The sequence below is a fragment of the Enhydra lutris genome, unplaced genomic scaffold (genome assembly GCF_002288905.1).
Source record: "Enhydra lutris kenyoni isolate GAN:26980312 unplaced genomic scaffold, ASM228890v2 scaffoldscaffold66, whole genome shotgun sequence".
Classification (NCBI taxonomy): Eukaryota; Metazoa; Chordata; class Mammalia; order Carnivora; family Mustelidae; genus Enhydra; species Enhydra lutris.
In genome coordinates this window covers 14,626,536-14,648,748 of record NW_019154150.1, presented here as the reverse complement: position 1 = coordinate 14,648,748, position 22,213 = coordinate 14,626,536, and the positions used below count along the sequence as shown (strand labels likewise).

At 37.5% G+C, this 22,213-nt stretch overlaps 1 protein-coding gene across 3 annotated transcripts in view; it reads left to right on the top strand.

The window, feature by feature from the left end:
- LOC111159058 (unc-51 like kinase 4) overlaps window positions 1-22,213 on the top strand; it is a 618,913-nt gene that overhangs the window by 16,953 nt on the left and 579,747 nt on the right. For all 3 annotated transcript variants that reach the window (XM_022521436.1, XM_022521437.1, XM_022521438.1), the window contains 10 exons: window positions 669-752; window positions 2,329-2,404; window positions 5,253-5,345; window positions 7,355-7,470; window positions 7,624-7,693; window positions 9,508-9,601; window positions 14,494-14,598; window positions 17,024-17,084; window positions 18,786-18,967; window positions 19,283-19,329. In XM_022521436.1, the coding sequence (XP_022377144.1) occupies window positions 669-752; window positions 2,329-2,404; window positions 5,253-5,345; window positions 7,355-7,470; window positions 7,624-7,693; window positions 9,508-9,601; window positions 14,494-14,598; window positions 17,024-17,084; window positions 18,786-18,967; window positions 19,283-19,329 (928 nt within the window). The remainder of the gene's footprint in view (window positions 1-668; window positions 753-2,328; window positions 2,405-5,252; window positions 5,346-7,354; window positions 7,471-7,623; window positions 7,694-9,507; window positions 9,602-14,493; window positions 14,599-17,023; window positions 17,085-18,785; window positions 18,968-19,282; window positions 19,330-22,213) is intronic.

The following is a 22,213-nucleotide window of genomic DNA, read 5'->3' as shown; positions in this document are numbered from 1 at the left end:
TTGATATTTGACAGAGAGATCACAAGTAGGCAGAGGGGCAGGCAGAGAGAGAAGAGGAAGCAGGCTCCCCGCTGAGGAGAGAGCCCGGTGCAGGGCTCTATCCTAGGACACTGGGATCATGACCTGAGCCGAAGGGAGAGGCTTTAACCCACTGAGCCACCCAGGTGCCCCTCCACCAAATTTTTATATAACTGGTTTTAGCTTGCTTTTCTCTGTATTCCTCCTGTATTCTTGGTGTCTACGCATATGTCTGGAACCTTTAACATAATAGGTCAAGAAACTTCTGATGTATAGGTGTTTTTCATGATAATCATTTGGAAAAATGTGCCTACTGATTAGATTATTAGATTATTATAGATTATTAGAAGTTGTAAGGTACCTCGTGCCTGTGAATTAGTCAGATATGTCCAGTGGCCCATGCAGCCCTGTGATTGGGGCGATGGTCCATAAATGCATCAGCATATTTGTTAGGCTGATAGGCTTTGAATTAGAGAAATATAAAAATATACAGTGTGCCTGGTCTGTACTAAGCATTCAGTAAGTAGTTCTTGCTCTATATTTTTTCCTCTCAATTATATAATCGTAAACTATCTGTAGTTGAGATTTATTTAGAATTATTAGTGATAGCAAAGTATTGTCTAATTTTGCAGTTTTTCTTATGGTTTCAGGAAAACCTCCATTCTTCTCAGAAACTTTTTCAGAATTAGTTGAAAAGATTTTTTATGAGGATCCTTTGCCACCTATTCCAAAAGGTAAGATTTATTTATTTTTTATTTTTGTAATAAAGGACTAACCCTCAAATTTACATTTTATAGATCCAGATTAATATTTTTAGAAATGTTAGCATTCCTTTTGTTTTTTTTCTTTTTAAGACACTAAAATGAAGACCAAAGTACTACTAATAGATTCCCTCATTTAAAAGCACAAATTATTTTGTGCTCTTTATCAACAGAAGTCTGATTAAAGATTTTAAAAACCCAACCTTCTGTGTTTTTCTTTCTTGTGTATGTATCATTTACTTACGTTGTGCTTATGATCCATGTAGTTATTTCTGTTTAATATTCAAATAAGGACAAGCCAGGCATTTGTTAGTCCTTCTCTATCTCAGTGAATCAGAATGTCCCTGACGTGTTTTTAGTCTTTTTTAAAACTAGATATAGTTTTAGTATTTTAAAAGTATTGGAACTTTTATCATGTGAATTTTGATTAACATAAAAATCTACCACTAACAATTTTAAAGCAAGAAAAGGAAAAAAACCCCCGAACATACAAAGTAAAGCACTTTGGTGTGTGTGAAAGTGCCGTGCTCATAAAAGGAGTTTCAAGACACACATGTGAAAACAGGACTTTATAAAAAAATGTACATTTTTAGAAGAAAAAACTTAGAGAACTAATCTATGGAACTGGGAATACAGAATTCTTTTAGGATTTCAAGAGCCATCCTAAGGAGAAAAAAGCCCTCAAAACCTTATTTTGAAAATAGTCTGTACTTACTAAAAAGAGCAAAACTGCATTTGTTTTTCTTTTAACTTTTATATTAAGAATGACTGGTTTCTATAAAACCTATCTCCTGTAATGATGATTTCTGATTTTTGTTTTGTTTTTAATACTGACAGTATTGATTATGGGTTTGTCCTGTAAGTTAAGGATTTTTATGCAGGGAAGAGAAATCTGAAAATGCGGGTGTCAAAGGTCTGGTGGCTCAGGCTTATTTAGCGATCTTCCTGTGACTGTGGCCATAGTGCCCAATAACACCCTCTGTTTGATGTGTTTGTCCATTGTCTTCATGGCCATTTGTAACCAGAGACTGGTAATGTGGTTGTGGTATAATCTAATTTAAAAAGAACTAATAGTTGGAGAATACTGGAATTGGCCAATATCATCATATTGTGCTATCTATTATTTTCCTGTTAAAAAAGTCTTTAGAATAGGGAGAAGGAGAAAAGAGGGATTGCAAATATTTTTATTATGCATTGTGAAGCCACGTTGGTCAAATTAAGAATGCCTCAGAAAATGAGGCATAATTAAAAGTTAAAGACAAGGATATGAGTATGCCAGGCTTGTGGTTCTTCCTGGGCTTCATGCAATAAAGAGAAAATGAAGTCAAGACTTAGTTTTTCAGATTCATGTTTTTTGTGTTCTAGGAAAACACATTTCTTTTTATGCCCACACCTCACCCCCATTAAATGGAGGCTGTAATTGTTAGTAATGGGTTCAGTGTTCTCTTAAAAATGATATGTGCTTAGAGTACTGTTACTCTAAATGTTTTTGCAGAGTATGTATTCATATCCTTACCACTTGTTTTTCTGTTTGGGAATTTGTGTATAGATCCTTCTCGTCCTAAAGCTTCTTCAGATTTTATTAATTTGCTTGATGGTTTACTTCAAAAGGATCCTCAGAAGAGGTATGTGTGGGTAGTATTTTAATATGAAGAAGAGGAATCTTTTTCTCCTTTCACATACTTCTAAAATAGTACTGTTATATACAGAGAGCTATTCAAATTACTCAACATAAACTCAGATTTCTTTTTCTTTTTTTTTGAGTGTTTATTTTTTCTGTTTGCAGGGGTTTTATAGTTTTTAATTCCAGTTAACATACAGTGTAATACTAAAGATTTATTTATTTTAGAGAAAGTGAGAGAGGATGAGTGAAGGGAGGGGCAGAGGGAGAGGGAGAAACGGACTCCCTGCAGAGTGGGAAGTCCTACATGCAGCTTGACCCGTGACCCTGAGATCATGACCTGAGCTGAAATCAAGAGTCAGCAACTTAACCTACTGAGCTGCCCAGGAGTCCCTAACACATAGTGTAATATTAGTTTTAGGTGTACCGTATAGGGATTCAACAGTTCCATACATCATCCTGGGCTCATCACAGCGGAGGCCCTCCTTTATCCCTGTCACTTACTCACCCATCCTCCCGCCTTCCTCTCCTCTGGTAGCCAGCAGTTTGTTCTCTTTAGTTAAGAGTCTGTTTCTTGGTTTGGCTCTTTGTTTGCAGGGGTTTTTAATCCTGAGGAAGTTTTTGAAGTCCATTTCTCCTTTAATAAATAGTTGTATAGTAGGTTGACGGATTTTCTTATAACTCCTAGATCCAAGAGGGCGTTTCTTCCCATTGTGGATTTCAGGGTAAAACTGTCATATACTATTGAACGAAGGATGACGCTGTCAAGATAGTTAATGTTATAACTACTAAGTGGTATTTTAATGTGATAGGTTTTTCTGATGATACTGTCATAACGAGGGTATCAAGTGCGAGGATAATAGGCACAGCGTGAGTTTTCCAGGTTACATTAATGGTAGAAAGTTAGAATTCTCTGTGGCAAGGGGTGGGGGAGGGTGGAAGGGAGGTGGGAAGTCTGGTGGGGGTCTCCCTGGGTTGGCAGACAAGAGCAACTGGTTTCTACTTCAGATTCTGCCACTAGGTAACTGGGGGGGTGGTTTAGGCAAGTATTTGGGGGTCTCTGCTTCAGGGTGTAAAATGAAATCAGTTTAGTGTAGCATGTAAAATAATTCAGTCTCTAGTTTTCCTAAGTATAAGTGAAAAACTACAGAAGGAGCTGCTAATTCTTGTGTAAGCATACCTTGTGCTTAAATGGATGCTTTTAGGATTGCTGTTATTTTGCTGTGATCTTCCAGACACCTTTTGATAGGATACAAATATACTTAATTTAGGATGGTGTATTCACATTTCCACATGTTTATATCCTTGTATACTTTGTTGCATAAATGGTACCACTCTGTAACCTAGTTCTTTCTCTATGTCCACTAAGTTCTTCTACATGGCTGCAGAATGTACATGTGATAACCTTAAGCATAGTAAAGATTTAAATTGTTTCTTGATTTAGAATATTCCATGGGCTGCGACAGTAGAAATCCTTTTGTGTAATTGTTGTTGTTCACTTAGGCAGTTAGCAGCTTTGGAGAGATTTCTGATGGTGGGGTTGGTGGCCAGAGGCTAAGAACATGAAACAGTTTGATGCCCTTGCTACATTCTTGGGATGTGTGCTGGTTTAGTAACCCTCCCAGTGTTAACCTTCAATAGACTTTGTTGACCTTATATTTGCTAAGCTGCCAGATAAAAAAGAAAGAAATTTCACTTTATTGGCATTTTAAAATTTCTGCTAGTGAGTTTTAAGAGCCCTTTGTACAAAAGGGATATTGTATGTAATTGCAGGTTCCTTTTGTTAATCACGTTTTAATTTTGACCTAGGTAGGTTTTATTATATTTTCCTTTAAGTAGGCTCCATGCCCAGTGTGGAGCCCAACTCAGGGCTTGAACTCATGACCCTGAGATCAAGACCTGAGCTGAAATCAGAGTCGGATGCTTACCTGACTGAGCCACCCAGGCGCCCTAAAGTGTTTTTATTTCATAATCATATTTTTCTCTTTCATTTTGAAATTTCACTTAGGCTTAACCATTCCTAGTCTGATGATTATAACCAGAAGCATGCTTTATTAGTTGTAAAAAGTAATGCTTTGAAAGTGAGTCTGGTTTTTAGTTATGGTCTGAAGTCATTCTAATATGGGTAAACTAGCTAGATAACATTTTGGCTCCTACACAGAAGTGTGACTGTGTAAAATTATGAGGTTAATTTTCTTCTTTATTTCTGAATGCAGTTTTAAAAGAAGTTCCCAAAATGAAATGTGTGAAACAGGTAGGGTATATAGAATAAAGGATGACAGAATTATAGATTGATAATGTTGGATATATTTAGTTTAAAATTTTAAGCTAATTTTAGATTCCATTCATAGAATGTTTTTGAGAACCAAAATGTTTTCATCAGGCTCCGTGGAATATGAGCCCTGAAACTTCTAATACTTAATTGTCAGACTCTTTCCTTCTATACCATTTAAGGTTCTGAATTATTTTTTTGTGTTTCACTAAGAGATTAATTATATACTAAAATGAAACTAGGGGCACCTGGGTGGCTCAGTCGGTTCATGTCTGACTCTTGGTTTTTGCTCAGGTCATGATCTCAGGGTGGTGCAATTGGGCCCTGAGTCAGGCTCCACGCTCAGCGGGGAGTCTGCTTAAGACTCTCTCCCTCATCCCCTCTGGTCATATGCTTGCTCTCTTGTCCTCTGCCTTTCAAATAAATAAAACCTTAAAAACAATTAAAGAATTGCTGAGGTACATTTATAGAGAGAAATTTATAAATCATAAATTCTGGTAGATGTAGTTGGGACATGACTTGGGAATTGTGGATGGTAGATGATGTTAAAATAGAATTTTAACATTTTTGTTTTATAAAGATTAACTTGGGCAGACCTACTGCAGCATTCATTTTGGAAGGATGCCTTCACTAGGAAAGATCAGGAATCAAGCATTGAGGATTCCAACATCAGGTAGTTATATAAGCTTATCTTTGTGTGGGGGCATGGTTATTAAATGATCTTACTGATTACTGTTCTATCAATGCAGCGTCAATGACCTGAATTTCTCTGCTTGCTAGGAGAAAATCTTTTAAGTTTTGCTAAAGAATTTAATCATGACATTGTGTTCTCAACTTTGTTCATTTTCTCATTAGTTGTTTATTATCCAGTCAGTGATTTAGTATGTTGGTCATTAGCTCTGGCCACCAACTGTAACTCACGTTCCCCCTTGCAGGCGCGTAGTAGGATTTCCTTTCCCCCTTTTGAGTTAGGTGTGGTCCTGGGACTGGCTTAGGCTAATGAAACGTGAGCAGAAGCAATGTGTGTTCTGCATAGAAACCTTGTGAGCCAGTGTGAGATCTGACACATTTCTTCCTGCTGATGAGGTAACTGGGATGAAAATGTCCAAATGGGGTTGCTGTCAGGCTGAGTCTTCAGTGACTGTGATTAGTGTTGCTCCCCTGCCAGCCTTCAATGGCTGTGTGCATGAGTGAGACAAAGTTAGGAGACTCAAGCCACTGGGATTTGTGGGTTGTATGGTTACCACAGCATAACCTAGGTCCTGTCTGAGCCTGACTGAGATACCTCATTTTTATTATAAAATCTTCTTAGCCCAGGACACTTACACAAGTAATTTTATTAAGAACCAGGTGAGAAGTGGTCAAGTAAAGTTCTGCTAATTAGCTTTCCTCCCTCTCCACTTATTCAGTGGTGAATGGTTGTCTGATTCTTGATTTTCATCTTGGCAAATTCAGTGTATTGGATGGAGAACACTGAATTTTAACAAGGTCTCTCCCTAACTTGGGTTTCTCCGATCCAGTGAGATTTAACCGTACTCTCCCCATTGTGTTCGGCTCTGGGGGAACTCCAGAAAGCGGGGCCCTGGTCTTGGTCCTCCTGCATCAGCAAGTTACAGAACACCTCTGCCCTTAGTTTGTCATCTTCCCTTTTAATCTCTGTGCTTTTGATTTCTTTTCTTGCCTTATTGCCCTTGCTGAGCCTTTTTTTTCTTTCCTGTAAGATGTTGAATCAATAGTGATGAAAGTGAACATCTTTGCCTGGTTTCTGCCTCTGGGATGAAAGCCTTCAGCCTTTCACCATTAAGTACGTTGAGCTGGAGGTTTGTGTAGCTGCTCTTTTTAGTTTGAATGAACATTCAGTTTTTGTCAAATGCCTTTTTGTATCAGTTGATGAAGATCATATGCATTTTCTTCTTGAGACTCTGATTATGGACTCTTACATACATCGGTTTTCAAATATTGAGCCAGCCTTATAATCCCACAATAAACCCTACTTAGTCATGCTATGTTATAATTTTTATGTTTTGCTGCAGGTGTTTGGGGCCAAGTGGCAGGAGGACAGCAAGACAGGAGAAAGAAAGAACAGAGCAACAGGGATTTGTTTCATGTTCTTGGGATCCTAGCTATCTGATTAGAGAAGATGCCCCTCCCTCAGTTTTAGGCACCAGCTAGAAGCTGCTACTTTCCCAGCTAGCTGCTGCAGGATTACCTGGAGGCTGGAACAGAATAAAATGGAAAAAGAAAAAAAAAAATCGAAAAAACCAAAACAAACCAGGGAATTTCCCCTTAGAGGTCCCTTTTCCTGTTCTGTAGAACAGAACTAGGAAGATTCTCTTGAGGGCTCCTCTTGTCTGTACTCATTGCCTTAGAGTCTAGGCCAGGCCATACTGGAAGGGTAAAAGGGAAACTGACTGTGGGTTTATTGGTACTTTGAGTTCTGGTTTCTTTCTACAGTCTGCGTGCTGTATTTATTTTTCAGAGATAAGGTTTATAGACTCCATACAATGCCTTTGGTATTGTAAGTGCTCATTTTAGCCACTCTGTGACCATACTTTCCAACCCCATGGCTTTGCCAGATGTTACCTGTAATTTAATGATCTTTTCCCATCTCTTGTTCTACACAGAAAATGCTAGAAAGCTCAAAAGTAAATTTAATCGTGTTGCCTTTCTCCTGTTGAACAGCAGGAAAGTGATGGAGCTTTCTGGGACACAAGATCGCAAGGAGTTTTTGAAGCCTCCGAGCGGACAAGCCAAGGGGGAGAAGAGCGGTCAGCGATTAAGTCACTCTTTCAGACTAGGTGAGCTCTCACTAGAGCATGTTCGTGTCACTGATGATACTTTTTAAGGGTTTCTAGTTTTTGTTACCATTCTCTTTAAGTTTCTGTCTGCATCCTGCTCTGCTCATAATATTTTTGGTCCTTTATGGATAATGTTTATCTTTCCTGCCACAGAAAATCCAGCCGAGTTGCGGCCTAAAAGTACTGTTGGAGGTCAACCGAATGAGTCCATGTTTCTTCTCAGGTAGGTAAGATGACAGAGCTCCTCCCATGGACAGGAATCCATGGGAGGTGACAGTGGGGTCTTCCCAAAGCATCTCTTGTCCTGGTGGCAAGCTGTGTTGTGCAGAGATACAGGACAGGGATGTGAATGCCAGATTCCAGTTTCACTCTCTGCTTTCAAAGTTACTGTTAAGTGCTGACAATTGGAATGTTGACTTGGCTGTGCATTTTTAAAAGTTTTTTAACAGCACCACCCATTTTTCCTATTCATAAGGATTAAAACCTCTTCATTTTGTACTTTCCCTTCAAATAGTTGAATTTGAAATTTTAGCAATCTCTTCTTTATTGGATAAAGACCTACAGGAAAGAACAGTTTTTTTTTTTTTTTTAAGTATTTTATATGGAGGCATAAATAATGTTCACCTAATAATGTAATCATCAAATACTTAAATATCAGAATAGTATTTTAATGTGATTAAGAAAAATACATTTAAAATTTTAGTAGTATGTCTTAAGTTTTGTATTTATGGTTTTAGTCTTAGAGTTTTATTTAATGACATAGGGGTTATAACAATAAACTAAGGTTTCCTGACTTGTTTTACCTTATTTAACTATAAAATATGTTAACTTTTATCTATATACATTCTAGGCATTTTATTTTAATTTTTTTTAATCATTATTTTTAAAGATTTTATTTATTTATTTGACAGAGATCACAAGTAGGCAGAGAGATAGGCAGAAAGAGGAGGAAGCAGGCTCCCCATTGAGCAGAGAGCCTGATGCGGGGCTTGATCCCAGGATCCTGGGATCATGACCTGAGCCGAAGGCAGAGGCTTGAACCCACTGAACCACCCAGGCACCCCCATTCTAGGCATTTTAAAGTTAGTTTTTAAAAACTTTGTATAATCTTTGGCGTATTTTGTGAATTAAATAAAGATTGGTTCTAGGAATAAATAGATAAGTGAAAGAGGTGAGAATCCTGATGTTTGGGAATTTGAAGGAACTTGTTGAAAAATACCCTAATTATCTGAGTGGAAACTTTTTTTTTTTTTTTTAAGATTTATTTATTTATTTGACAGCGCGAGAGAGAGAGAGAGAGAGAGAGAGAGAGAGAGAGATAGAGAGAGATTACAAGTAGGCAGAGAGGCGGGCAGAGAGAAAGGGGGAAGCAGGCTCCCTGCCAAACAGAGAGCCTGATGCGGGGCTTGATCCCAGGACTCTGAGATCATGACCTGAGCCGAAGGCAGAGGCTCAACCCACTGAGCCACCCAAGCACCCCAAAAATTTCTTAAAATAGGAAAAACTGCAAATCAGAGACCCAGGTATAATAGAGTGACCCACAGAGTATGACCAACCATTTTTAAGTGTAGGAGGAGTCATTAAAAATAGATGCAGATTATAACTTGTTTCTTAAATAGATACCAAGATCATTTGCCGTTTAAAACATTCTGAAATAAAATTGTAAATATTTTCCATACTTTGACATAATAAAATACATCAGATATTCTACAATCCTGGTATGAGCAGACATCTACAAAATAATAAAATCAGTGTTTTAAGATTTCTAGTTAAAATAGAAACTATGATATATAACATAGATTGTATAAATAAGAGATAATAAATTAGCTAGGAAATTGCTTTAAAGACATTTACAAAAGTGTCAGATAAACACAAATTAGAATTTAAATATATGAGATCACCTAGAATCTTGATTTTTTTTTTTTTTTTTTCCTCGTGAGGTGTTTTTTTTTTTTTTTTTTTTTTTCTCTCCAGATAATAGTTAACACGTGAAAGTTTCTAAAAACTGAGTAATGGTGACTGGTTGGTATTTTCTAGTTCTCGTCCAACTCCAAGAACGAGCACTGCAGTGGGATTAAGTCCTGGTGAGGACAGGACTCAGCATTCACCTCAGAAGACTTCTTCAACCAAGGTGAACACAAAGGAACTTTTTCTTTGTTTTTGTTTTTTGTTTTTTTTTCATATAAGATAGACTCAGAAGAATAATTACCAAGTTCATCTCTGAACTATGATCGAAGTGACGAAATTTACAATTAAGTCATCTTCTTTGATGATCACTGGTTTTTCTGCTAAGTACTCTTAAGAGGGAGTTATGTCTTTGATAATGGCTTTCCTGAGATGTGACTGACATCCCATGCAATGCACCTGGGTAGAGTGTACAGTTCAGGTCTTTGAGCATATTCATGCAGTCATGCAGCCATCATCACGGTCATTTTGAAAACACTAATTATGCCACAAAGAAACCCCATACTTACTAGCCGTCACTCCTGTTTTCCCTCCATTTCTCTCACTTCTTACCGTAGGCAACCACTCTTTGTCGTTAGACATTTGTCTATTCTGGACATCGCATGTAAATGAAATAACACAATATGTGTTCTTTTGTGACTGGCTTTTTTCACCTAACCTCATGTTTTTGTTTTGTTTTTTTTTTTTTTTTTTTTTAAGATTTTATTTATTTATTTGACAGACAGAGATCACAAGTAGGCAGAGAGGCAAGCAGAGAGAGAGGGGGGAAAGCAGGCTCCCTGCCAAGCAGAGAGCCTGATGTGGGGCTCAATCCCAGGACCCTGAGATCATGACCTGAGCTGAAGGCAGAGGCTTAACCCACTGAGCCACTCAGGCGCCCTAACCTCATGTTTTTTAAGATTCATCCAAATTATAGCATGTATCAGTCCTCTGTTTCTTTTTAGTGCCAAAAATTAATCTGTTGCAGATGCCACATTTTATATTTCCATTCATTGGTTGGTGGGCATTTGGGTCTTTTCCACCTTGTGGTTGTTGTAAATTGGGCTGCTGTGAACATTCATACATATGGTTTTGAGGGAGCATGTGTTTAATTTCTCCTCATACTTGTAGGAGTGTAATTGCGGCATTGTGTGGTAACTGCCATTTTACATTGCCCCCAGCAGTGATGAGAATGCCAGTGTTGACCCATCCCTAACGAAACTTGGTACTGTCCATTTGTTTTCTAATTATGGTAAAATAGATATTATGTAAAACTTACCTTTTGACTATTTTTAAGTGGACCATTCTGTGGCATTAAGTACCTTCCCATTTTTGTTCAACCATTCCCACCATCTATCTCCAGAACTTTTTTGTATCCCAAACTGAGACTATATACCCACTAAACAGTCTTGGCAGCTATGATTCTCCTCTCTGTGTCTGTGAAGTTGCCTTGTCATCTCATCTAAGTGGAACCATATAATATTTGCCCCTTTGTGTCTGGCTTATTACACTCAGTGTGATATCTTCAGGGTCCATCCATGTTGTAGCATGTGTCACTTTCATTCCTTTTTAAGGCTGAATAATATTCCATTGTGTATAAGCCACATATTGTTTCTGTTCATCTTTGGACACTTTGGTTGCTTCAGCCTTTGGGGTATTGTGAATAATTCATGGTAGCCATACTGGGGGGTGTGAAATTGTATCTAGTTTTGATTGGCATTTCTGATGGCTAATTATGTTGAGTATCTTTTCATTCATATATATATATGTGTATATACATATATACACATATATATATATGTATTTCCTTTGGAAGAATTCAAATCCTTGCCCATTTGAGTTGTAGGAATTCTTTGTATATTCTGGTGGTGATGTCTTCTGAAGCACAGATATTTTAAATTTTCGTAGTTCAAATGATCTCTTTGTGTGCATGTTTGTTGTTGCCTATGCTTCTGGTGTCATAATTTAGAAGCCATTGGCTACTTGAAGGTTACAAAGGTTTATGCCTATGCTTAGCTCTTACCTTTAGCTCTTTAATGCATTTGAGTTAATTTTTGTATATGGCATGAGGCATATGCCAGCTTCATTGTTTTGCTTGTGAATTTCCACTTCTCAGCACTATTTGTTGAAAAGACTGTTCTTTCCCCAATTAATTATCTTGGCATTCTTGTTGACTATCGATTGACTATAAAAGCAAGGTTTATTTCTGGACTCTCTAGTCTGTTGATCTATGCATCCTTCTCATGCTGGTAGTATAGTAACTGGTTAGCTACTTTATTTTTTATTTTAAGAGATAGAGCACAAGGGCGAGGGAGGGATGAGGGGGAGTAGAAGATGGAGAAGGAGAGAGGGATTTCCCAAAGAGGCTTCATGCCCAACATGGAGCTCAGTGTGGGGCTCTATCTCCTAACCCCAAGATCATGACATGAGCTGAAGTTAAGAGTTGAACATTCAACCGACTGAGCCACACAGGTGCCCATATAATTTTTTTTTTTTTTTTTTTTTTTTAAGTAGACTCTGTGCCCAGTGTGGAGCCCAATGAGGGGCTTGAACTCATGACCCTGAGATCAAGAGTCGAACGCTTAACTGGCTGGCCACCCTGATGCCCCTAGCTAGCTATTCTTCTCCTTTTTCTTCTTTCCTTTTTTTTTTTTTTTTTTAAAGATTTTATTTATTTATAGAGCACACAAGTAGGGGGAGCAGCAGGGAGAGGGAGAAGCAGGCTCCCTGCTGAGCAGGGAGCCAGTTGTGCAGCTCAATCCCAGGACCCTAAAATCATGACCTGAGCCAAAGGCAGCCGTCTAACTGACTGAGCCATGCAGGTGACCCCTAGCTAGCTATTCTTGATCATCATAGCTTTTTAGTAAGCTTTGAAGTTAGGAGGTATGACTCTTCTAACTTGTTCTTTTTCAAGGTTGTTTTGGCTATTCTGGGTTCCTTGCATTTCCATGTGAATTTTAGGATCAGTTTTCACTTTGCATGGTTCTGAAGAAGGCAGGTGGGATTGTGATAGCAGTGACACTGAATTTGGGGGGTATGGCTATTTTAACAATGTACAGTTTTCCTCCATGAATGTGGACTGTGTTTCTGTTTGTTTACGTCTTTAGTTTCCTTCATTCAGTTGTTTTTGAATGCAGAGATATTTTGAATTAGTTTTTCCAAGTTAACTCATTGTACTTAGTGCTTGAGAGATATACTTTCTTCTAGTTGGTACTGTAATATTTAATGTGAAATGCATTTGGACTGCACGAAACTTACTTCTGCATTGAAATGAAATATAAATGCATTATAATAAAATCTCCATCTGCTAATAATTGTTTAGTAATATGTGAGATAGAAAATCAGTATAAAAGTTTAAAAAATGCATTTTGAAATAGATGTTGAATATCTTCTGGCACATGGTTATTGTAGAGAAGTTTTACTTAATCATTTTATTGAGAATATTCAAGCAGTAATTATATAAGTACTATATGAGAGTATCTTTTATTTTTTAAGTGATACTTTTAAATTCAATTACAAAATTTTTATAATTGTAGAAAACTTGGGAACTGTAAAAGAGGACCAAAAAAAAAAAAAAAAACCAAAACAAAACCCTACTTGTAATTTAATTACCCAGAGGAACCATGGGTTACATAATTGGATATTTCTTTTTGGTTCTATACATATGTATTCATTTTCAAACAAGGGAACATAATTTTTTAACTTAACTTTTTTCATTTGGTGGATTTTAGTGTTTGATCATTTAGTTTATTCCTGAGCATTATATTTTATTTTTGGCTATCATGAGTGGGGTTTTTTTTTTTTAAATAAAAAAAATTTTTTTTTTTTTTTTTTTTTTAAATAGAGAGTGTGAGTAGAGGTTGGGGAGGGGCAGAGGGAGAGGGAGAATCTGAGCAGGCTTTACACTCCATGCAGAGCCTGATGCAGATCTCAATCTAACGACCCTGAGATCATGACCTGAGCTGAAATTAGGAGTTGGACACTTAACCGACTGAGCTACACAACCTTCCTTGGTATCTCATTTTTGTAATTTGTTAGCTGTGCATACATTTTGTTTATATATAGGAAATTAATTTTTACATATAAATTTCTAACTGTTCTGCCTAATCCTCATAAGAATATATTATATACTAATATAACTAATTCATTATGACCTTTCTTTGAAGTCTTTGTCTTAAAAGTTCATGTCTTTAAGCATTAAAATTTTTGTTTTCCAAAGTTGTTCCATACTTACTCTTCATGTATTTTTTTATATGTCTGTTTTCTAAGTTACAAAGGGGTGGTCTTGGTTTCAGGAACTTTGTTAGCTACTTACTCTATTCCTTTTTTCATGCCCCTGCCTCAGTTTTGGATAATTTCCTCATTTTTCACTTCACTGATTTGTTTTTGTCTTGTTCAGTTTGCTGGTTGGTGTTTCAGTGGAAATTCTTAATGTATAAATTCTCTTTTTTTTTGTCTTATGTGAAGTCCTAACGCATAACACTAGGAATGAGAGTTCTGTTTACTGTTTAAGTAGAGCACAAAGAAACATCTCATAGAATTGTTAGCAAATATCTGGTTACTCCTTTTCATTATGTGTTAGTTATATTTCACCTTTTATAAAAGTAGATATGTAACACTTAGGTAACAGGTTAGTACTTGACCCTGAGATTCTTTTATGCTGTAATTTTAAGTTCGTACAGAATATTCTGTAAAGCGGAATAAAGTGATGAGCGTTCAGTGGATGAATGATAAAAACCATGCTGGTGACTGAAAAACCAGTTTGCCTCCTCATAGTTTAGAGCATCAGACTAGAGAAGCTCCGTTTCCTGGTCCTCACCAGCCTTTGTGGCAAACACAAACGAGTCCGTTACTTTGAGCTTTCTGTGTTTTCCTTCTGTAAGAATGGGAATGATACAGATGACTGAAGATCTTTGTGAGAATCAAAGAATTCTGTGAAAGTGTTTGATTTGCGAAGTGAGTGATTCACTGATCTAGGTGACCCTTCCAGGGGTGTCTTACTCAACATCTTATGAGCTCAGTTTTTAAAAGCTCTTCATGAGTCACAGAAACAAAGCCTCATTTTTGTTCTTATTTCAGAATATAAGCGGACACCTGAGTCAGCAGGACCTGGAATCCCAAATGAGAGAGCTTATCTACATGGACTCTGATCTCATTGTCACCCCGATCATCGACAACCCAAAGGTGTGGAAAGATGCTCTAAGAGACCAGGGCTGAGCTTTAGCCTTCCCTGAGAGCTGGAATCCTGTTGTGATATTTTCATCACAAATATTCTTTGCCTTATTTTCTTGGCTGTTCCTTATGTCTGCTTTTATGTCACTTGTGCCGTGTGGCTACATTTCTGTCTGTCCTGTCTGTAATACTCTCCTTTCTGCTTCACTGAGTGGTGAGTTTTTTTCTTCCTCTTCTGTATCAGCTCTGTCCTCCCTCCCTCCCCTCCATCTGTGGGCTTCTAGACCTCAGACCTTTGTTCTCCGTCCCTTCGTTTCTCCATGCATACTTGGGTGAATTTCTCTAGGCACTCTAATTGTGCAGGTGTTATGAAAGCAGATGGGAGTGAGCACTGCTCCCTCCAGCTGGGGTGGGTGGGCAGGGCACACAGAGACCACACCCTCTCACAGGTGCTCAGGACTGCAGGCCAGATGGTGGGGAGACACTGGGAGCTTGGGGAGTCCTGTTTCACAGGTATGCTTTGTACCCACCATGATTTTTGTTGCTTCATGTCACTTGGAATGTACTACTGTATTACTGGGGGATGATGAGTATTCTCCTTAAGAAAATAAGCATTAATTTTTCAGTCCCTCTGTACTACCTATTCTGTAATTTAGTTTTTCTTTCTTTCTTTCTTTCTTTCTTTCTTTCTTTCTTTCTTTTTTTTTTCTTAAAGTCTTTCTATTTCAGTTTATGGCCATTTTCTCTCCTCTCATTGGGGAACATTAATTTAGAAAAAATGGGTTTTTGGATGTGTATTTACTAGGTAGACAAGATTTAATATAGATTAGCCAGCAGTTTTTCATAATGGAGCTAATTCTTTTCATGAGTTCAGATGTCTGGCAGAATAATTGTATATTATGCCAAATTTAATGTGTAATAGGTCATTTTCCCAGTAGACCTTCTAAGAACAGTTTGTAATTATCTTTTGACCATATTTTTTCTGCTTATTTCTTTTGTGACCATACTTAATTGTTTTGGGGAAGCCTTAGTAGAAATTTTTTTAACTTCTAATTTTAAACGTACAGAAACGGTCCAAAAATAGTGGAGTTACTGTATAGTTTTTACCCAGCTTCTCCTAATGTTAGCATCTTATAGCACCATAGAATGGTTAGCAAAGCCAGGGAATTAACATTGGTACAGTGCTAATAACTAAATTCCTGAATTTATTTGAATTTTACTAGTTTGTACTACTGATGTCCTTTTTCTGTTCTAGGGTTTCTTGTTAACAGTTTGCTGTTAGGCCTTCTTTTCCTCCTACTTCCTGTCCTTGTCTTTCATGGTCTTGTGGTAATTTCTCAGTCATTTCTTGGTTTTCATGACTTTGACATTGAAGCGTACTGGTCAGGTATTTTGTAGAATGTTGCTCAAGCTGGGTTTGTCTGTTTCTTATGATTACTGTGTATGAGGTTCTGCATTTTTGGCAAGAGTACTACCAGCAAAGCTTTTTAAAATTCTCTCTCTATAGAGAGGTTTTGGAGGATTTAGACTTAGAAATGATGGTTGAACTTTTTAATTAAACGACTCAAGATGAAAGTACCTTTTGTTCTAAACTTATGGATCCAGTTAACCATTTTTTTCTCCCCTTCCTTAAAAAACCAGTCGTGTGCTTTCTTGTTCATGCTGTTTACAGCTTCCTGCAGTGGTGTGTTCTCGAATTCAACCATGAAGTTCTTACCATTCTTTAAAACCTTACCCCCTTTCCAGCTCTTCCACAAACCTTGTCAGCCTAAAGTGCTCACTGCATTCTCTAATATTTTAAAAAGTTTTTTCTCTAGGGGAATGTTCCAACTATAATTATGTCCTGCCCAGTTTGCATTGTTCAATATTTGTTTGTTTTAACATGTTTCCAGTCAGAGTATCAGCTTTCTGACTGTAGGATTGTGTTTTTCACATCTTGGTTATCCCCCTTAGCATTTAGCCTCCTGCCTCACCCTCTCAGGTGCCCAATAAATATTTGTTGATATGACCAAATTTCTAACCTAGAGTTTTATTAGCTAAAGAGGATATCCTTACCAGGATAAATTGCTTCTTTTTTAATGAAGCTTTATTTTATTGTCGATATCAATTGAAGTGATATTCTAAAACTTTTACCTATTTAAAGTAAATTCTATCCCCAACATGGGGTTTGAACTCACAACCCAGAGATCAGAAGTCACATTTTCTACTGACTGTGCCAGCGAGGTTCCCTGAAATGATTTTATTTTTATAAATTATTATCTGTCTTTTGTATTTGAATCTGAAGGGCAATGTTGAGTTTTTTCTTTTTAGTGACAAATTTTCATTGTTTTTTTTTTTTCCCTGCCCTAATTGATTTATAATCTGGTAATGGGAGGTATATCAGGAGATAGATATGTCTCAAAAGGCATCCTAAAAGTGTTTGTTTTTTCAACCACAGATAATGAAACAACCACCAATTAAATTTGATCCAAAGATACTGCATCTCCAGGCACATTCAGGTAGGATTATAGCGGCCTGGTCACACATAGACTCTTAGAAGATAGATATGAATAAGAAATTTAATAGCAAATGGAATATCGTATTTATTAAGTAGCTGAGTTCCTGTTTTCTTGCCACCTGACTATTCTTGGGGCAGTGCTGTGTATGTTATAAATCTGTAATCCATTGTGCCGGGCGTTCGCCTTACTCAGCTGAAAGTTCCTGTAAAGCTTTGTGGACCCTTCTGTTGCCCTTGCCTTTTGTAGATCCACTGACTTTCCAACACTTATGGTGCTCTTGTGGGTACAAAGGGTTGGAGACGACAATGAAGAATTGAGATTCTAGGGGTGTTTGGATGGCTCAGTTAAGTGTCTGCCTTCGGGTCAGGTCATGATCCTAGGGTCCTGGGATCGAGCAGCACATTGGGCTTCCTGCTTGACGGGAAGCCCACCTCTCTCTCTCTCTCTCTCTTCCCCTGCTTGTGTTCCCTTTCTTGCTGTGTCTCTTTCTGTCAAATAAATTCTTAAAAATATAAAGAATTGAGGTTCTATTTCAGAGTGGGGCAGTTGATAAGGGGGTCAGGTGGTTCACTTTTGTGGGGATGGTGTGGGAATGGAGATACTTAAAGGATGATTGTTAGGTTTCCTTTCATCTAATGCGAAGTCTTATTTGGGATGAACATTAGAAATTGTTTTATACCTTAAATTTTGATGGATATTGTTTGAGAAAATGTATTTGCAGCTATTAAGCTCGAGCCAGAAAAAATTCATTTTCCTAGCTAGAGTATAATCTATAATTTAAAAGCAACTCAAAGTAAATTAAAAATAAAATGTGTTCAAATTTAAATAAACTGCCAAGTAGGTGGCTCAGTGGGTTAAGCCTCTGCCTTCGGCTCAGGTCATGATCTCAGGGTCCTGGGATCGAGCCCTGCGTCAGGCTCTCTGCACAGCAGGGAGCCTGCTTCCCCCCTCTCTCTCTGCCTGCCTCTCTGCCTACCCTGATCTCTGTTGAATAAATAAATTAAAAAAAAATCTTGAAAAAACAAAACAAAACTGTGCCAAGTAGAACCATATTCATGAAAACCTTGGAGGAGTATTTCAAAATAATATTCCTTCCCTTTGTCCCTTTATGTTGAGGTATTTTAGGAAATTATTACAGGTTATTTTGTTTAAGGATAGAAATTAGCTGAAACTATGTTAATTTTAGATGGCATCTCATGGCCCAGTTTTTGTTTTCTGTTTGTGGAGGGTTTGGACTTGGATTTTCCAGATGACTTTAGCTACAATATTAACCTGTTATGCTTAATACTTTCATTGAAACCTTTTAACAACTGTGCAGTTCTTGGCTTTTCAGATATTTTAAGGCTAGATTGCTTTACTTATACAAAGGCTATCTTGCTTTTTTGTAATACAAATTTATTTAGCTTTGTATTTTGTAGATTCTAGGTTGCAGGATGATTCTCCCATGGGCATCTGCATAGTTTTCCATTCACATAGTGAAAAAGTCTCCATGGGTAGAAGAAGAGGGATCTAGAAGAATAAATAAAAGTAGTGTTATCTTTGGAGGACTTTATGGTTTTGACATTGTAAAGTTAGGATTTTCTTTGTCCTCATCTTAGCTATTGAAATTCTATGTTCCATTTATTTCTCTTGTAATGTTTTCAATTTTTAAAAAAATTTTTTTACATGATACCTACTTTGAACCTTTCCTTTCCTCTCTAGTGGATAAGTTAATATTTCTAAAAGACCAAGATTGGAATGACTTTTTACAGCAAGTGTGCTCACAGATCGACTCCGCTGAAAAGAGCACAGGGGCCTCCCGAGCCAAGCTCAATCTCCTTTGCTATCTGTGTGTTGTGGCTGGACACCGGGACGTGGCTACCCGGCTCCTCCATTCCCCGCTGGTACGTAGTTCATTGTAAAGACTCCTTTCATGGTCCTCACAGCATGCCTTTTGTATGTAACTTTTGTATTTCTGTTGAGATTAAAACTTTAGTGCTAAAATACTAACTTGATCTAATTACAGTAGAAAAAAATGATTTATCAAGATTATAGTTTGCCAGAATTGTTTAATCCTCATGTCTGAAATCAGTTGAATAGACCGTGATCTTTAACTTCTTCTGTTTTCTCCTAGTGCAGGATTCACATTTCAGTTGTCTACAGGTCACATGCATTAGTCATGAACTAAGTGTACATCTTACTTTTTTTTTTTATTCTAGTTCCAGTTGCTAATCCAGCATTTGAGAATAGCTCCAAACTGGGATATGTAAGTAACATTTATATTTTAATTATTCATTAAATAGTTACAACATATTTATCAAAAGCACATAGTTCTAAATTATTATATACTGAAGTAATAATTGCTCTGAATCCTAAGCAATCATAGGCATCCCAACTATAAATTAAAAAAGATTTCAAAAATAGGCCATATACTATTTTAATATAATTCTAGGATTATATAAACTACCTCTGGAAACTTTGTTACTCTTCCTCTTATGAGTATTCTTTATTAAACACTGGAACCCTGTGTTTTAATTTTGCTTCCTGCAGAGTTTTCCCTTGTGATTTCATCTTTCCCTTACATGATACATGACTTCCTTATGATGTTATTTAAAATCTAATGGGATTATGCTCTGTAAACTCCTGATGGAAGGATGTATATTTTCTTATTATGCAGGCAACATACCATGGTGGAAAAGCACATTAGATAAAGTGTTAGAAGTCTCTGGGCTCTGGTAGCCAGTGAGACCAGGCCAGATGATTACCTCTTTGTTTTCTTTTCTTTCTTTTTTTTTTAATTAAATTTTATTTTTTTTTTCAGTGATCCATAATTCATTGTTTATGCACCACACCCAGTGCTCCATCAATTTGTGTCCTCCTTAATACCTACCACCAGGCTCACCCAACCCCCCACCCTCACCCCACTCCGCTCCCAAACCTTCAGTTTGCTTTTCAGAGTCCACAGTCTCTCATGGTTGGGGGAAATCGGAGGGGGAAACCAACCATGATTACCTCTTTCTGAGTCTCAGCTCCACTGGGAGTCTGTGTGGGGCTATGAAATTGCATGGGCTTTGCATTCACACAGACCTCGGTGTGACTCACAGATCTGCCCTCTGGGTAAATTGCCTTAAGTGCTGAGCCTCAGTTTCCTCAATTCTAAGATGGGGATAGCGTATACATCAGATACTAATAATTACCTTTTGAATGAGCAAGTACAGGAACTACTTTGCTCTGGTGCCAGATTCTTCCTGGGCGGGTAGCAGATGTTGGAGACTGGAGGTTGCAGTGGCTGTGCTTGGTGTGGTCAAGCCTGCGTATCTTGTGTTCTCATTAGAAAAGTACATGAAAACAACAGTGAGGGTATTTGTGAAATGTGGTAATAACAATTATTCCAGAATGGTGAAATTTGGGGGAAACGAGGTATTCACAAATGCCTTTTTTTTTTTTTTTTGGATAATTTTTGTTATGCATCTTCTGAGGTTACTTCCCCAAGGTAAAACTTGGCATTGCAAATGGATTTTTAGATATTTTTTGAGCATGTAAAACTTTGAGAAGGTTTGTGGTGTGATCACTAAAAAGAGACCAAACAAAACCTCACACTTCAGCTAAAACTTATATCCTTGAATGGGGTGCCTCCTGCTGACTTGTAAAAATCGACATTTTTTTATCCTTTCCAAGGACTGTCATTCCCCCCACCCCCGCCCCGCCCTGCCGCCATCTTTTAGATTGAAACTTCATTATAAAACAGCTTGTGTTTGAGGAAAGTGATAAATAATAAGGTAGTCAAATCCTCTGCTTGAAACCTTCTTTCCATTTGTCTTCCTCCATTCAAACACCAGTTCTTCCAGCAGGGCCTTCTCTGACCTAGGTCATATCCCCTTAACAGCATATAAGGGTCCTCGACTTAGCTGGGGGGTAGCCACTGTTGAAGTAGATGTGTTTATTCCTTGGCTTTGTTCAGCATACAGAAAAACAAAGTAGAATAACATAGAATTTGTTTCTCCGAACCGAGGGTCTGGATGGCGGGGAGGTGGGGGAATGGGATAACTGGGTGATGAACATTAAGGAGGGAATGTGTCAGCACGGGGTATTATAGGAGACTGATGAATCACTGCTCTCTACCTCTGAAACTAATAATATATGTTAATAAATTGAATTTAAATAAAATTAAAAGATGTTTTGTTTCTCTTCCCCTTATAATGTATCTTCTTTTTTGAGAGAGAGAAATAGGGAAGGGACTCAAGGAGTGGGAAGGAGATAATCTTAAGCAGGTGCTACACTCAGCATGGAGCCTGTTGAAGGGCTTGATCCCATGACCCTGAGATCATGACCTGAGCTGAAATCAAGAGTCAGGCACTTAACAAACTGAGCTACCCAGGCACCCCATATGTTATGCATTTTTTAATGTCATTAACAATTTGTCTAAGATTTTTTTCAAGGTATGCCTTTTCTTCTATGCTAGGAATGTCTGATCATTTAATTTACCCTGTTCCCTATTTTTGGATAATATTGTAACATAAATAACATGTCAATGAACATTTTTGTGTTTAAATCTTGGTGCATGTTTATTTTTTCTTTTTCCCCTGAGGGCAGATTCATAGAATTAGAACAAATGAGTACAAGGCAATAAATAATTCTGATAAAATGCTAAAACATTCTTTAGAAACATTGTATTGACCTGCATTCCCAGTTGGTGTTTATAAAAATGCCCTTTTGTTAGAACTTTCCAACAGTGGATATTTATGAAATTTTGTATCCTTTGCCAATCAACTTTATTGAGGCATGTAATCCACGTATAATAATGCATAATATTTTAGTATATGTGCTGCCAAAGCGAGAACAGTAATGCATAATATTTTAATTAAACTGTTTTGGGGCACCTGGGTGGCTTAGTGAATTAAGCCTCTGCCTTTAGCTCAGGTCATGATCTCAGGGTCCTGGGATCAAGCCCCGGATTGGGCTCTCTGCTCAGCAGGGAGCCTGCTCCCCCTGCCCCCGCATCTCTCTCTGCCTGCCTTTGCCTACTTGTGATTTCTGTCTGTCAAATAATACAGGTTTTTTTTTTGTTTGTTTGTTTTTGTTTTTTTGTTTTTTTTAAAGATTTTGACTGGGGAAATATACATCATATGAAATTGACCATTTTAGTGAGT